General features: G+C 40.5%; 1 protein-coding gene across 1 annotated transcript in view; it reads left to right on the forward strand.

Moving 5' to 3' along the window:
• Nucleotides 1-17,025, forward strand: part of UHRF2 (ubiquitin like with PHD and ring finger domains 2) — a 110,379-nt gene that overhangs the window by 49,374 nt on the left and 43,980 nt on the right. Inside the window, exons 3-5 of the mRNA XM_040357613.1 lie at nt 6,043-6,302; nt 11,438-11,656; nt 14,624-14,733. Coding sequence (XP_040213547.1) covers nt 6,043-6,302; nt 11,438-11,656; nt 14,624-14,733 — 589 coding nt within the window. The remainder of the gene's footprint in view (nt 1-6,042; nt 6,303-11,437; nt 11,657-14,623; nt 14,734-17,025) is intronic.

Below are 17,025 nucleotides of genomic sequence, written 5' to 3' on the forward strand. Positions count from 1 at the left end.
TTGCCTTTAGTTATACTTTAACCACTTCCCGCCCGGTCAATATACAATTGACGTCCGAGAACTGGTTGTGAAATCCCGACTGGATGTCTATTGACGTCCTGCAGGATTTCATGCCAGCTCGCGCGGCGATCGGTGATGCGGGGTGGCAGTCTGACACCCTGCATCTCCGATCTCGGTAAAGAGCCTCCGGCGGAGGCTCTTTACCACGTGATCAGCCGTGTCCAACCACGGCTGATTACAATGTAAACAGACGCGAGTAGAGGAGAGCCGATCGGCGGCTCTCCTGGCAGGGGGGTTCACGCTGATTGTTTATCAGCGCAGCCCCCCCTCAGGTGCCAACACTGGACCACCAGGGAGTGCCCCCTGGTTGCCAAATGGAGCAAAACAAAAACAAACAAACAAAAAAATAACAATAAAACCAAAAAAAATAAACACAATCGATGCCAATCAGTGCCCACAAATGGGCACTGACTGGCAACATGGGCACTGACTGTAATGATGCCCAGCAATGCCATCAGTGCCACCCAGTGTCCATTAGTGCCCATCTATGCCCAGTGCCGCCTATGAGTGCCCATCAGTGCCGCCTATGAGTGCCCATCAGTGCAGCATACCAGCGCCGCCCATCAGTGCCACCTCATCGTTGCCCATCAGTGCCGCCATATCAGTGCCCATAATTGAAGAAGAAAACTTACTTATTTACAAAATAAATTAACAGGAAAAAAATAAAAACTTAATTTTTTTCAAAAATTTCGGAAATTTTTTAGTTGTTGCGCAAAAAAAATTTATTTGCAGAGGTGATTAAATACCACCAAAAGAAAGCTCTATTTGTGGGAATAAAATGATGATAAATATTTCATTTGGGTACAGTGTAGCATGACCGCGCAATTGTCATTCAAATTGCGACAGTGCTGCAGAGAAAAAAAAAGCAAAAACAAAACGCAGGATTAATTTTAAAGGGAAAAGTTCTTTCCTGATTACCACTGCCTCCTCCCCCCCCCCACTATAAACAAAACAATTATTTTTTTTGTTTTAGCAAAACATTTTTTAAAAAATCGTATTTTTTCCCCCCATATATTTAGGCCAATTATGTTCTGCTACATGTTTTTGGTAAAAAAAAAATCCTAGTAAGAATATTTTGACTGGTTTGCGCAAATGTTATAGCGTCTACAAATTATGGAATAATATTTTATGGCTTTTTTTTTTATTATTACTAGTAATGGCAGCGATCAGCAATTTTTTTTTATTTTTTTTATGTGGGACTACGATATTGTGACGGACAATTGTACACTAACTGACACTTTGCGGAACCAGTGACACACGTAATACAGTGATCGGTGTTAATTTTTTTTTACTGTCACTGTACTAATGATACTTGCTAGGAAGGGGTTCGACATCTAGGGCGATCAAAGGGTTACCTGTATACTTAGCCAGTGTTTTTTGTGTACTGTATGTAGAGCTGCACGATTCTGGCCAACATGAGAATCACAATTTTTTTGCTTAGAATGAAGATCACGATTCTCACGGCCTAAAATCTTTTACATTTATACAAAAAAAATGGGCTAACTTTACTGGCTATTTTTTTTTTTTTTAATTCATTAAAGTAATTTTTTCCAAAAAAATTGCATTGAAAAAGACTGCTGCGCAAATACAGTGCAACATAAAATATTGCAACAACCACCATTTTATTCTCTAGGGCAGGCATGTCCAAAGTCCGGCCCACGGGCCGAATGCGGCCCTTGTTCCGGTTTAACGTGGCCCCCCTGGTAATTTGAATATATATATATATATATATATATATAATATATATATATATATATATATATTATATATTTTGCGGCCCCCGGGCTACTAATGATATATACTGTATTTCCCGGCGCTATCTCAGAGGGGACTTGGGAGGGGGCATAACAAGCGTTTACTCAGTGGAATCTGGCATAGGAAGTTCTATCTCCTGGGCTGCCATTGGACGACTGTTCTGTCTATCATAGAAGGCAAGACTTGGTATTAAAGAGGCCGCCGAGAAAACAGGAGATTCTCCTGCATCTAATCTGTTAGCACGCTTTCCGCCCCCTCCCTGTCTGCAAATGGGCATGGATCAGGCTGCATTCATGGCAGTGGGGAGGCTGCATTCATGGCAGTGGGGAGGCTGCATTCATGGCAGTGGGGAGGCTGCATTCATGGCAGTGGGGAGGCTGCATTCATGGCAGTGGGGAGGCTGCATTCAAGGCAGTGGGGAGGCTGCATTCAAGGCAGTGGGGAGGCTGCATTCAAGGCAGTGGGGAGGCTGCATTCAAGGCAGTGGGGAGGCTGCATTCAAGGCAGTGGGGAGGCTGCATTCAAGGCAGTGGGGAGGCTGCATTCATGGCAGTGGGGAGGCTGCATTCATGGCAGTGGGGAGGCTGATAGATACAAATAACACCCCCCAAGCTCAACTCTTTACCACACACAGCCACAAAGGCAGGAGAATTCTTGTTGGGCCGTGTATTAGTGCCTCGAACAAACACTTAGACCAAATTTTAAGGGTTCATAGAATGTCAGGCAAAAATGGTCGGCCCTCACACATGTTCACTTCATCAAATCTGGCCCTCATTGAAAAAAGTTTGGACACCCCTGCTCTAGGGTCTCTACTAAAAAAAATATATAATGTTTGGGGGTTCTTCGTAAATTTTCTAGCAAAAAAAATGATTTTAACATGAAAAGAGCTGTCAGAAAAAGGTTTGGTGTTTAAGTGGTTAAACTTTCCCTAATTTACATACAGAAGTTTATTCCTTTGATGTGATACAATGTTTAGACTTAACTTTCCACTGATAAAAAATGTTTTCAAAACTTGGCAGATTGCCCGGACTTTGACTTTTGGCTGAGAGCAGACAGGAAATTATTTTCGTGTCGAAAATCGTGAAAGCCTGTGTCGAGAATTGCAACGGGAAAAAGATTGCTATAACGATTCTTGACGATTAATCGTGCAGCTCTAACTGTATGTTCCGCTTTTGCTAGGAGAAGAGATGGATTTTATTCCCTCCTTTGCAGAAAAAAGGAAGTAAAAAATCGTTTTTTTGCTAAAAAATAAATATTTTTTGTTTTTAGTGAAAAAAAAAAAAAGGCAATGGTAATCAGGGAAGCACTTTTCCCTTTAAATTAATCCTGCGTTTTTGTTTTTGCTTTTTTTTTTTTTTTCTCTACAGCACTGTCGCAATTGACACCCTTTTTGAAACCCTTCCTCCGATTTGGATGTACATACCCTCAAAAAAAACCTGAGTGTGCGCTTTCAGCCCGTATCTATTATATAACTGTAGCTTAAATATGTTTTGGTAAATACCTGAATAAAATCTAATACAAGGCTTTTTCCCTGGTGTGGAGAAAGCCTCTTGAGGGGGCGAGCGAACAGGAGTGTCAGGACGCCCACTAACACACAGCTAATTTCTCTATCTGCAAAGTAGAGAGTGTCCTGACTTGCCTGCTCGCCCCCTCCCCCCTTAAGAGGCTTTCTTCACACCAGGGAGAAAGCCTTGCGTTACAGTGTGTAGTTACAGACAGAAGAACAGGAAGTGAGGATTTCTCAGAAGAAATAAGGACATTTTAAAAGCAAAATCGAAGGATGAGGTAAGTGAAGGAGGACTGCACTAAGGTAAAGGAAGTTAAGGATTTTTTTTTTTACCTTTACAACCCCTTTTAATTCAGAGCATTTTTTAGTTGATGTAATCTAGACCCTGCACATGGCAGTTTTAGGCAGCGTCAATTAGCTTTTGATGACAAAGTGTCAAGGAAACCTGCCAGAAATTGTTGATGTGCTACATGGATCCATTTGGTCCTTTTTGCAATCTAAAGCTGATAGAATTTGCTATGTTATTAGCCAGCATGTAATGGTAATTGGTGTGGTGCTGCTAGTAACTAGGATGTTACAATGAGGTCTCAAAAAACGTGAAGGTCTATAATGCACCTTTTTTTGAGAATGTTCTACCTTCCTCATTTACGTGTGGTGAATGATTAGGTTATATAAAGGTGTATCGTAAACCAAATGTATAAAAAAATCTATAGCTATAGTTTTGGTTTATGATGCACCTTTTATATATTATTGTTCACAAAACGTAGATATTTAAGGTATCCCATTTATTTCATATGCATATGAGGGTTGCTAACAGGGCACTCTCAATTGAAGGAGGTGCATTCTAGACTTTTTTTTATATTTGATATATTTGAGACCTCAATGTAACATCCTAGTTCCTGGGCTGCATTGATGGCCACTGATAGGCTGAACTGATGGGGTGGCACTGATATGCTTTATGTTAATTTTATGTTAATATTGTTAAAGTTGTTGTTTATATTATTTTTGTAACTTGATTCTGCATAAAACATTTAACCGTGTAATTTCAGGAGATAATTTACAAGGCTTGATTAGGGCAAGGTAGAGTGGGGCGCCAGCCCTCTTCAAATCGCCCCACAGATTTTCAATTGGATTTAGGTCTGGGCTCTGGCTGTGCAATTCCAAAACTTTAATCATCTGGTGAATCCATTCCTTTGTTGATTTTTATGTATAGTTTGGGTCATTGTTATGTTGAAAGATGAAGTTCCTCTTCATGTTCAGCTTTCTAGCAGAACCCTGACGGTTTTGTGCCAGATATCTGAAGAATATGGGAGATTGTTGTCACATGTACCACACAGCCAATACTTGCCAGATATTTCTGAAGCTCCTTTAATGTTGCTGTAGGCCTCTTGGCAGCCTCCCTGCCCAGTTTTCTTCTCTTTAAATCAATTTTGGAGGGATGTCCAGTTCTTGGTAATGTCACTGTTGTGCCATATTTTCTTCACTGTGTTCCATGGTATATCTAATGCCTTGGAAGTTCTTTTGTACCCTTCTCCTGACTGATACCTTTTTAACAATGAGATCCGTCTGATGCTTTGGAAGCTCTCTGCGGACCATGGCTGAAGAATGCGACTAAGAAAATGTTAGGAAAGACCTACTAGAACAGCTGAACTTTTTTGGGGATTAATCGGAGGCACTAAATGATGGCAGGTGTACTGACTCCTATTTAACACGAGTTTGAATGTGATTGCTTAATTCTGAACACTGCTACATTCCCAGTTATAAGAAGGTGTGCACACTTATGCAACCACATTATTTTCTTTTTACTCTTAAAATAATTGTTTGTTTTTCAATTGAGCTGTACAGTTTATAGGTCAAATAAAGGTTTTAAAAAGTTAAATGATTTATCTTTGTCTCCATTTTTTTTTTACATCCCAGAAAACTGACATTTTTTACAGGGGTGTGTAGATTTCACATATTCTCCTATCATGAACTTCTATTACTCAGACATTACATGGCTGTCATTTTGTAAGGTAATGCATGACTTAGGAAGCCATTTTGTATTATGTAGATATAAATGCGTTTGTTCATATTCTTCAGCTTATATAGGCAGTGAATCACAAAACTGTTCTAATCCATACACAGGAACTGAATAAATGAGAACCGCAATCCATGCCATTACTATATACAGAGGAGGCGCAGATAATTGTAGGTAGCTGCCTAGGCAATTTTATTTGTAACCCAGCGAAGGCATCCCTGATATAGTCAATATCGATTGAGCATACAAAATGCAAGAAAATACATAAATACACGTATGCTGTTTATGAACATCTATACCAAACAATCATTGACCTGGTTCTTGACACAAAATTATAACCTAGCCATAGCCGATAAATAATTATTTTGACTAAGGTACTTTCTTTATCTGAAGCAGTAACCTGCACCTAATTTGGGTTACCAGTTGTTTGTTGATAACAGAAGTCAGATTATGGGCATCTAAAACTATTGGATCTTTTTTGTAGTTGATTAGCTGTGTGACTTTGCTCAGCCTCTTGGTTGTGAATTAATAGATGGTGTTCATTGTGGCATCATACAGTCATTTGGAGTGCTTCATTTAACAGTGTAAATTTTTCAGACTAATCTCATCTTTATAATTCTGGCTACAGCTGAAAAAAAAAAACTCCAGTGCTTCTGTTACTGTAGTGACGTGCTCATATTCATTATTTATTGTGTCTTTGTAGATCAATGAGTTGGTGGATGTCCGCGATGTAACCATTGGATCCTGGTTTGAAGCGCGCGTTGAAAATGTTACAAGAGCTGCAAAAGGACAGAAAAATGGCAAGGCTCATGTTAAGGGGGGCAACTCTTACAAGGGGACTAATGGCAGTGTGAACGAGGATCATTCCGTTGAGAATTCTCATATGTCGGACTCTGGCCCTTCTACTTCTTTCTCGGATTATGTGGATGATGAAGATGTATCTTATTTTATAAAATATGATGAGTAAGTACAGCCTTGCGGTAAGAATATGATGTAAATACTGATTTTGATATTTGGAGAAATCTATTTGTATATCAAACTGTCCTTTAGAGCTTTTTATTGTGCTAGTATGTTTTAAGGAACATTACTCCCTACAGTTTGTGGATACAAAATGAACCAGCCTGTGCCCAGGGGGAAGCTTTGACAGAGACTGAATGTAGGCAAACTTATCCTGTCCTGTTTTCTTATTGCTGCTGCTTCTGAATCTTCCCCTAGGAATGAAGCAGGTGCTTTCTTCTTAGGATTCAAATGAACCCTATCTGCTGGTTAATGTACCTAGCCGATGTACTCCCAATGCAGGCACAAACACCAATGGGCTTCATGTTCTGTGTGTATCTTCAAAATACTGTAATAGTTATCCTCAGGCTAACAGTGTTTTCTGAATCATTGACCAACGGAATATATACTATCTCTGAGACCAGTACAGGTGAAACGCGAAAAATTAGAACATCGTGCAAAAGTTAATTTATTTCACTAATGCAACCTAAAAGGTGAAACTAATATATGAGATAGACTCATTACATGCAAAGCAAGATAGTGCAAGCCGTGATTTGTGATGATTATGGTTTACAGCTCATGAAAACCCCAAATCCACAATCTCAGAAAATGTTGATCATTATATGCAATCAATAAAACAAGGATTGTACCTAGAACAATATCGGTCCTCTGAAAAGTATAAACAAGCAAGTACTTGGTTTGGGCCTCTTTAGCAGCAATTACTGCCTCAATGCGGCGTGGCATGAAAGCCATCAGCCTGTGGCACTGCTGAGGTGTTATGGAAGACCAGGATGCTTCAATAGCGGCCTTCAGCTCTTCTGCATTGTTCGGTCTCATGGCTCTCATCCTTCTCTTAGCAATGCCCCATAGATTCTCTATGGGGTTCAGGTCAGGCGAGTTTGCTGGTCAATCAAGCACAGTAATCCCACAGTCATTGAACCAGGTTTTGGTGCTTTAAGCAGTGTAGGCAGGTGCCAAGTCCTGCTGGAAAATGAAATCAGCACCCCCATAAAGCTCGTCTGTGGAAGGAAGCATGAAGTGCTCCAAAATATCCTGTGTGACGGCTGCGTTGACCCTGGACTTAATGAAGCACAGTGGACCAACACCAGCAGATGACATGGCTCCCCAAATCATTAGACTGTGGAAACTTCACACTGGACTTCAAACATCTTGCAGTGTGTGCCTCTCCATTCTTCCTCCATACTCCGGCTCCTTGGTTTCCAAATGAGATGCAAAATTTGCTCTTATCAGAAAAGAGGACTTTGGACCACTGAGCAATAGACCAGGTGTGTTTTTCTTTAGCCCAGGTAAGACGCTTCTGACGTTGTTTGTTGTTCAGGAGTGGGGTGACAAGAGGAATACTACATTTGAAGCCCATGTCCAGGATCCGTCTGTGTGTGGTGGCTCTTGTTGCACCGACTCCAGCCTCAGTCCACTCCTTGTGAAAGTCCCCAACACTTTGGAATGTTTTTTTTCCTGACAATCCTCTCCAGGTTGCAGTCATCCCTGCTGCTTGTGAACCTTTTTTCTTTGACACTTTTCCCCTCTACATAACTTTCTATGTGCTTTGATACAGCACTTTGGGAACATCCAACTTTTTTTGCAGTTACCTTTTTTGAGGCTTTCCCTCCTTATGGATGGTGTCAATGATGGTTTTCTGCACAACTGTCAGGTCAGCAGTCTTTCCCATGATTGTGATTCCTACTGAACCAGACTGAGAGACCATATAAAGGCTCAGGAACCCTTTGTAGGTGTTATGGCTTAATTAGCTGATTAGAGTGGGACACTTTAAGCCTAGAATATTGCACCTTTTCACAATATTCTAATTTTCTGAGATTGTGGAATTTTTTTCAAAATTGGCGCTCTTTTTTTTGTTTATAGCGCAAAAAATAAACAACTGCAGAGGTGATCAAATACCACCAAAAGAAAGCTCTACTTGTGGGGAAAAAAGGACGTCAATTTTGTTTGGGAGCCACATTGCACGACTGCGCAATTGTCAGTTAAAGCGACGCAGTGCCGGAAGCTGAAATTTCACCTGGGCAGGAGGGGGGTATATGTGCCCAGTAAGCAAGTGGTTAACAAGCTAAAATACAGTACTCACAATTGTTACAAATACAAGCATATGTGAAATCCAATACCAGCTTTTCTTAACGACTCCATGACATGAACTTTATAAGCACTTGTCAATGGCAAGTAATGGATGCCTAGGCGATTAAGCTTAATCACCTACAGGAAGGGGTTGCTGTAGGCGATCGCCCAGGACACGTGACAGGTCCTCGGCGATCGCCTGTCCAATCAGACGGCGCCTCGCCGGGCCGGGCCGCGCCGCATGCGCAGTGCCGCTCGCGCATGCGCAGTGGGTGCCCGGCCCTGAAGCCGAAAGCTGTCACGGCCGGGTGCCCACACTGAGCATGAAGACGCCGGCCGGCGAGGGGGGGCGAGGAGCGGAGCCCCGTCCAGCACGTCGCTGGAGCCGTGGAGCAGGTAAGTGTCGGTTTATTAAAAGCCAGCAGCTACACTTTTTGTAGCTGCTGACTTTTAATAAACGTACAAAATGGGTGGAAAACCCCTTTAATGTCACTGGTCCCCCAATTTAGTTTCCAATTTGTCCGCTGCAATGTCATATTTCCGCTATGAATCGCTGATCGCCACCATTACTAGTAAACCAGAAAGAAAAAAAAAATTAAGAAAAAAAATCTATAAAAATACCCCATAGTTTGTAGATGCTATAACTTTTGCATAAAACATTCAATATATGCCTATTGGAATTTTTTTTTTTTTACCAAAAATATGTAGCAGAATACATATTGGCCTAAATTGATGAAGAATTTTCTTTCTTGGGTATGTTCTATAGCAGAAAGTAAAAAATATATTGTTTTTTTTTATTTTCAAAATATTTTTTTTCCCGTTTTATAGTGCAAAGAATAAAAACCGCAGAGGCGATCAAATACCACCAAAAGAAAGCTCTGTGGGGAAAAAGGACATAAATTTGATTTGGGTACAGCGTCACATGACCACGCAATTGTCAGTTAAAGTAATGCAGTGCCGTATCGCAAAAAATGGCCTGGTCATGAGGGGGGTAAAACCTTCCAGGGCTGAAGTGGTTAAAGTGTATGTTTGGCAAAGGTTTTTTGTTTTTTGTGTGTGGAAGGGTTACAACTCTAATCAGATAATTTTTTTTGCTGTGTGTTTTTTTTTTTTTTTTCTCCCTTTTACTTCCTGGCCTGGAGACACAATAGGAAATAATCTCTCTAAAGTGAGGGATATGTCCCAACATTTGTCCCCATTGGATGATTTACCCCAACTCTTGCTCTTGTAACAACTCTAAAATTATGGCTTTACCCTTGCTGAAAGACATTTCTGTACAAATATAAGAGTGAATTTTCCCAATGGTGGGCACAGACTGCAATGCAAACTTAACAGGCTCTATCCCTTCCCTACTCAATCCTAAAAACATGGCCTTGACATAGATTTTCATTTTGGAAATGTAGCAGCAGGGTTTCTTTAAACTGCATAGTAATACAGGCCCGGATTCAGAAAGATGAGCGCATCTTTCTGCGGGCGTAACGTATCTCCGATACGTTATGCCGCTGTAACTTTGGGCGCAAGTTCTGTATTCAGAAAGAACTTGCGCCCTTAGTTACGGCGGCATTTTTGACGTATTTTTTGAACGGCGCATGCGCCGTCCATAAAATATACCAGTGTGCATTGCTCTAAAGTACGCCGCAAGGACGTATTGGATTCGACGTGTACGTAAATGACATACAGCCCTATTCGCGAACGACTTACACAAACAACGTAAAATTTCAAAACTCGGCGCGGGAACGACGGCCATACTTAACATTAGCTACGCCTCATATAGCAGGGGTAACTATACGGCGAAAAAAGCCTAACGTAAACAACGTAAAAAATTGTGCCGGCGGGACGTACGTTTCTGAATCGGCGTAAATGCCTAATTAGCATATTCCCAGCGTAACTATACGGAAGCGCCACCTAGCGGCCAGCGTGATTATGCAGCCTAAGATACGACGGTGTAAGACACCTACACCAGTCGGATCTTAGGGATATCTATGCGTAACCGATTCTCTGAATCAGGCGCAGAGATACGACCCCCCGCACTCAGATACGACGGCGTATCAGGAGATACGCCGTTGTATCTTGTATCTGAATCTACCCCACAAAGTTCAACATGGTTAAAGTTCAGGGTTTTTTTTCCCTACCTTTTCTTGCTCTTCTTTCCCTCCTCATTAACATGTTAATGAAATATATTTTCACTACATACCTTATTTAAACCCGGTTCTGTTACCACTGGGTGTCTGTGCTTCTATATCCAATGCAGGTAGATCCTTTCTGGTGGCAGAGCCTGCTGTGTTCTGTAGTAGCAGCTGGCATGGAAAACCACAGTGCCCAAGACTTTATAAAAACATTACAGCACTTTGCCTCAGTACTCCTCTTTAGGAGCGCCCTTATCCTTGGCAAGCAGTGGGCTGGCTCTTGGGAGTTTTTCAGATATGAAAATGCCTTGATGGATCGGTGGGCATTCCTAGGTAGGCTACATTTTCATAAAAAAATGGCTTGCTAGTCAGTATCAGAAGAAAAATAAATTCAAAGTGAAACACAAGTCTCGTTAAGTACTATGGGGTGTATTTATAGAACATTTGCATATAAACTCTTCCAGTGAAAGTACATGTACATTCATACCATGCGAATAGTAAACAGATTTGTAAATTATCAATTTATGGTGTTCCTTTTTTTTTTTCTTGTTGGGCAGTTCAGGGAAATTCTACTGTACTTCAAAGTTAGTAAACTCGAAAAAGAAAAGTACTACTCGGATACCCCAGTATTTTACCCTGGCTGGTTGAATATCTAATGCCAGCTGCTGGTTTGGCTTGTAAGGCTCATCAAGCTCTGTAGTCCTTCCACAACAAAATGGTGCATCCCTGCACTCTGTTTATGTTCTCCACAGTCATAAGTGTGTGAAATCGCTTCAGCCTGGTCTCCACCTATGGGAGACCGCCCCTTTAACACACTTTATCCTGTTGAAGGCTTAATCGTAGAGACTAGACTCTTTAACTGACTTGCTGATTTATTTTCTGCTTTAGTTATCCTGAAAATGGAGTTGTAGAGATTGAGAGCTCTAATTTGCGACCCAGAGCAAGAACCATCTTGAAGTGGAGCGACCTCAAAGTGAGTGACATTGTAATGGTGAATTACAACATGGAGAATCCAGAGGAGCGTGGGTTTTGGTTCGATGCTAAAGTAACAGAACTGAAGGAACATTCTAGAACTAACAAGGAAGTCTATGCGAAGATTTTATTGGGGTATGTGATCGCACGTTTTATTACAAATTTCAACAGTTGTTTTTCGTAGTGCCATACAAAGGGGTTTCACGCAAAAAAGGACATTGTACATTAAAGCACACGTTCAGTCCCACAGAAAAGGAAAAAAAAAACACCACAGGGAACATTACTTGGTCAGTATCTGTTGTGCTGCTGGCTTGTCTACAAGCCTTGTTCATAGAACCCCCTGCTGCTGTAATCTTGTGGTGCAGCAGTGCTTTATTGGTCCAATGGATTCTATTTCATTCTGTGAATGGTTGGACCTTTCAATCATCCTCTGCCCGAGCAGCTGGGCAGAAAAGGTGGGCATAATCTGGCACTCTTGATGAGTGCCTGTTACTGCTCTGTCTGACCTTAATAACCCCTTGTTGCACTGGGAGATTATCCATTGCTATTACCGAGATTTCTAATATTGGAGTCGGTAGCACGAGGAATGCATCCTACTGTCTAAAAGTAATGTGCCTCGCGCTGATTTTTCTGTGACTAATCTAGGGCTTTCAATGCATACATGTATGTAGCAAAATGTAGATCGCATTTCTCCTGTTTTAACAAGCATACCTTCTAGCTATGATGGTGCTGATGTATTAACTGTGAAATAGAGGGAAATATGGTAATGCTTTGTAATTTTTAATTTTTTTCAGTTTTTTTATAGCAACTCCAGTGTCTTGTGATAGTCTATAGTACATTTTATGCTTCAATACATTACCAAGGATGTTTTCTAAACATCAATGCTGTCCATCTGTTGGCTATCCAGTGATGTAGAGAATATGTAATGGCATTCAAAGAGGTTAAAGTAAATAAAAGAAAATTCACCCTGCGAAGCAATGTAATCGTGTGCTAGTATCTATTGCATACTAGCACAATATGAAAGACTTGCCTTAAAGGGGTTGTAAAGGTAAATGTTTTTTCACCTTGATGCATCCTAAGCATTAAGGTGAAAAAACATCCAACGTTACCGCCCCCCTTTTCCCATCAGAATGGAGTTCTGCCTTGTTTGCATAGGCAGAGCTCCGTTCTGTGTGTCTCCTCGCCGATCAGCAGGTGTGGGCAGACGCCCATTCAAATCACTGCACTGCCGTGGCAGTCCATCCAGAAGTGTGTATGTATGTACAGTATCTCTCAAAAGTCGGTACACCCCTCACATTTTGTTATATCTTTTCATGTGACAACACTGAAGAAATGACACTTTGCTACAATGTAAAGTAGTGAGTGTACAGCTTGTATAACAGTGTAAATTTGCTGTCCTCTCAAAATAACTCAACACACATCCATTAATGTCTAAACTGCTGGCAACAAAAGTGAGTACACCCGGAAGTAAAAATGTCCAAATTGGGCCCAAAGTGTCAATATTTTGTGTGGCCACCATTATTTTTCAGCACTTAAAGAGGAAGAAAAACCCTGCAAGACAAAGGCATAATGAGCAAGTATCCATAGCATACTTGCTCATTATGAGGTACTTACCTGAGATTGAAGCCTCTGCAGTGGCCCTCGTTCGCCTCCTCCATCGCCATTACTCCCGGAGTGACTTCCGGGTATCGCGGCTCCTGTGCTGAGATTGGCTGGAGCCGCAATGACGTCACTCCCACACATGGCACGATCGCCTTCACTAACGGCACACTCAGAGCCGTAGACATCGGTGCAGTCTTTTCTGCAAATATCTCCTAAACCGTGTAGGTTTAGGAGATATTTCTTGTACCTACAGGTAAGCCTTAACCTAGGCTTACCTGTCGGTAAAAGTGGTCTGTGGTCTGAAAGGGTTTACAACCACTTTAACCCTATTGGGCATGGAGGTTGCCACTGACATTCTCTTCCACTCCTCCATGACGACATCACGGAGCTGGTGGATGTTGGAGACCTTGCACTCCTCCACCTTTCCGTTTTGAGGAGGCCCTACAGATGCTCAATAAGGTTTAGGTCTGGAGACATGCTTGGCCAGTCCATCACCTTTAACCTCATCTTCTTTAGCAAGGCATTGGTAGTCTTGGAGGTGTGTTTGGGGTCGTTATTATGTTGAAATACTGCCCTGTGGCCCAGTTTCCAAAGGGAGAGGATCATGCTCTGCTTCGGTATGTCACAGGTACATGTTGGCATTCATGGGTCCCTCAATTTGATGTAAAAAAAAAAAAAAATGAGACAAGGATGAATAATTTCAGAACCTTTTCCTCCTCTTAATGTGACCTAATAAACTGAAATCTTTAATGGGGGAAGGGGGTGAAATAAATTAAAAAAATAATAATGTGGTTGCATAAGTGTGCACTTCCTTTTATAACTGAGGATGTAGCTGTTCAGAATTAAAGGGCAAGTTCACCTTTTTGAGCACTTTTTTTTTTTTTCTTCTAAATTCCAGCTTCCCTATGCACCAATATAGCATGTACTTTTTGTTTTTTTGGCGAAAAAAATATCAAAGCTTTCCATTAAATCTAGCATTTTACTTTTCTTGTCTAAGTCCACGCTTCCATAAGTAATGTCTTTCTTTCTGATCTTCCTGTGTCAGGACCTAAAGTCTGGAGTTGACCAGCTGATCTCATTAGCACACACCCTGCATCATCCACCCTCCCACTCCCATGTGCACGTTTTTTAAATAAAATGCAATCAACGAGTGATCACCCTTCTCACTAAATATACAATCAGATTGCGTAGTGTATGGCCATGTTTATACACCTACAATTACGAGTTGCGCTTTCAGTGCCATTAATTAACAGCACACCAAACACAGAAGCAAACGCACAATTTGCCATGTGAAAAAACTAGGGTCAAATGCTGAAAAACGCACAGTAAAAAACCCACAAAAGGCCAAAATGTCCCATGAGCCAGATATAGTGCAGCCAATTTAAATCAACAGGCTTTATCTATATCTATCTATCTATCTATCTATCTCGTTTTATTTTTCTTCCTTCCTCCCCTCCCACACACTCAAAGTGATTTAAATTGATTTTATTTTTCTTACAGTGGTCCTGAAGATGCTATTACTGATTGTAAGATAGTTTATTCTGAGGAAATTTACAAGATCGAAAAGCCTGGGGCATACCCTCTGTCATCTGGAGATGGAGATTTTAAGAGTAAGTGTTTTTGCTCTGTAACAGACAAAAAAAAGTGATCTATAAAATGTGTCCTCTTGACTATATGCTAGCAGCAAAGAGCATTCTGTACAAATCCTCAAGCTCAAGGCTGTAGTTCTTTCGCTTTGTAAATTCATACTCGACTGTAGGCAATTGTATCTGCTTCTTTTGAATCTATTACATTTTTCTTTTATAAAATGTTGGAAATTGTAGACCTAGAAATAAGAGAATGGGGAAAAAAAAAAGACTATGCATGTTCGTGAAGATGAGGTCTAAATTGATGGGTAGAGTAGCCATTTAATTTCTCTGTCAGCAGAATGTTTAGACACTAAAGCTGGCCATAGATGGGTAGAATTTCAAACATCATTTAAGAAAATAAGGTTTTAAGAAAGTTCCTTTTTTCTAATGATTGGTGGGTCAAATATGCATTTGTTTTCAACCACAGTGATGAGAAAATTAGAAGGTGCAGGATGTAAAAAATGTATTGAACAAACTAATGTATGTATATGAGTAAAGAAAAATGGTTCTGTGCTATGGACTAAATGTCAACCACCAAAGGGTGGCTTTCAAATGTAAATAAATTAAAGGGGCAAGTGGTGCTAATGTACATTTTATATAGGTGTATCGTGGTGAATACCATAAAAACATAAAAAAATTTTTTGAAAAGCTTCAACAACTGACAAATTGCAAAGTGCAAATACAGGATACATGGGTATCTATAACAAGTATCAAAAGTGCTATAGTGCAATAAATCTATTGCTACAGTATATAACAAACATTAAAATTATTTTCAGCATAGTGAAGTAGGTGCTGGCAAAGTACATGCAATTCGGGAAGTGGCTTTGTGTCGCACTCGTGCCCCCTTTTGTGCCACACTCGCCAGAAAACTCTACCCAACAAGGGGTAACAAGCCTCCACAGTACCAGTGACTGTAATTGAAATCCTCACGGCAAACTCCTACACTCTCCTTCGCCCCCAGTGTTATCATGGAAAGACCGTAATTGTACTCATAGCGTGACTCCATATACCAATATTTTTTTAGCTCGAAAAAGTAAAATGCTTAGAAGAATCCAACAGATTACAAGCATCTGTGTATCGTCAAAACAGGAAGTCCGGGTTGCGATGTGTTCCACGGACCAAAACCGGATGTGACGCAATAGCCCTGGCTTGCACGTTTTGCCACCAAGACGTCATCGGAAGCAGTGCCATATTGCTACACCCATTCAGTTTAAATGGGGCGCGGTAGCCTAGAAACTCGGGACCATGTGACCAGCGGCCATCTTGGATAATGTTCCCTGATACTCGCTGAATACATTTAACCCCTAAAGAGGGTGATATATGTATGTATGTATGTCTCCACAGTTCATAGGTCACTGCACACAGCATTCTAGTGCATAATTCCCTAATGTTATGCAATAGCCATTAATGCAACCATATACCTTATTAATAAAATAAATAGTTAAGATACAAATCACAAATTATCATTAAGGTGAAATATGTAACAAACCATGTAGCTATTCTAAAATACTATTATACTTTAATACTGTTAGACTGAACATAATTAACAGAGAACTATTAAGACTACGTAGTGGGAGAAAATGATGTATAAAAACAAAGCCACTGCTCAAATGCATATACTTTTGGCAGCACCTATTTCACTATGCTAAAATGAATTTTAATGTTTGATATGAACTTATGGACTTTTTATTTGATACTATGTATATGAAATATCACTAATGCATGTTCATTATATATTATAGCGCTTGATTTATTGCACTATAGCACTTTGATACTTGGTATGGATACCTATGTATCTTGTTTTTGCACTTAGCAAATTGTCAGTTGTTGAAGCGTTTCAATAGTTTTTTTAGTTTTTATGGTATTTACTGTGATACACCTATATATAATTTGCATTAGCAGCGCCAACTCCACTTACCCCTTTAATTTTATTATGGTAAAGATTCAATTTTGCTAGAACACTGGTATTATCACAGGGATGGTATCTGACATGTGACTTGAAGTGTATGTAAAGGGAAGTATTAATTTAGTTTTGGATTGAGTATGGAAAGGTTGGACCCCCCCTCCTCTCATGGTTTTAGTGGCCATTATCTCTGGGACAGAAAATTATTGGAAACCCAAATATTTTACAGTTGTCCCCAAAACAAAGGGTCAAGGTAATTTCATCCAATGAAATACCTGTTTCTAGGACAACTCTTTAAAATGGGAATTGTGTTTTACATCAAAGGGACTTCCTCTCATGCCTCCAGGATCGTGAAACTAAATCTTCCTAGC

Source organism: Rana temporaria, chromosome 1 (genome assembly GCF_905171775.1).
Source record: "Rana temporaria chromosome 1, aRanTem1.1, whole genome shotgun sequence".
In the NCBI taxonomy this organism is placed as follows: domain Eukaryota; kingdom Metazoa; phylum Chordata; class Amphibia; order Anura; family Ranidae; genus Rana; species Rana temporaria.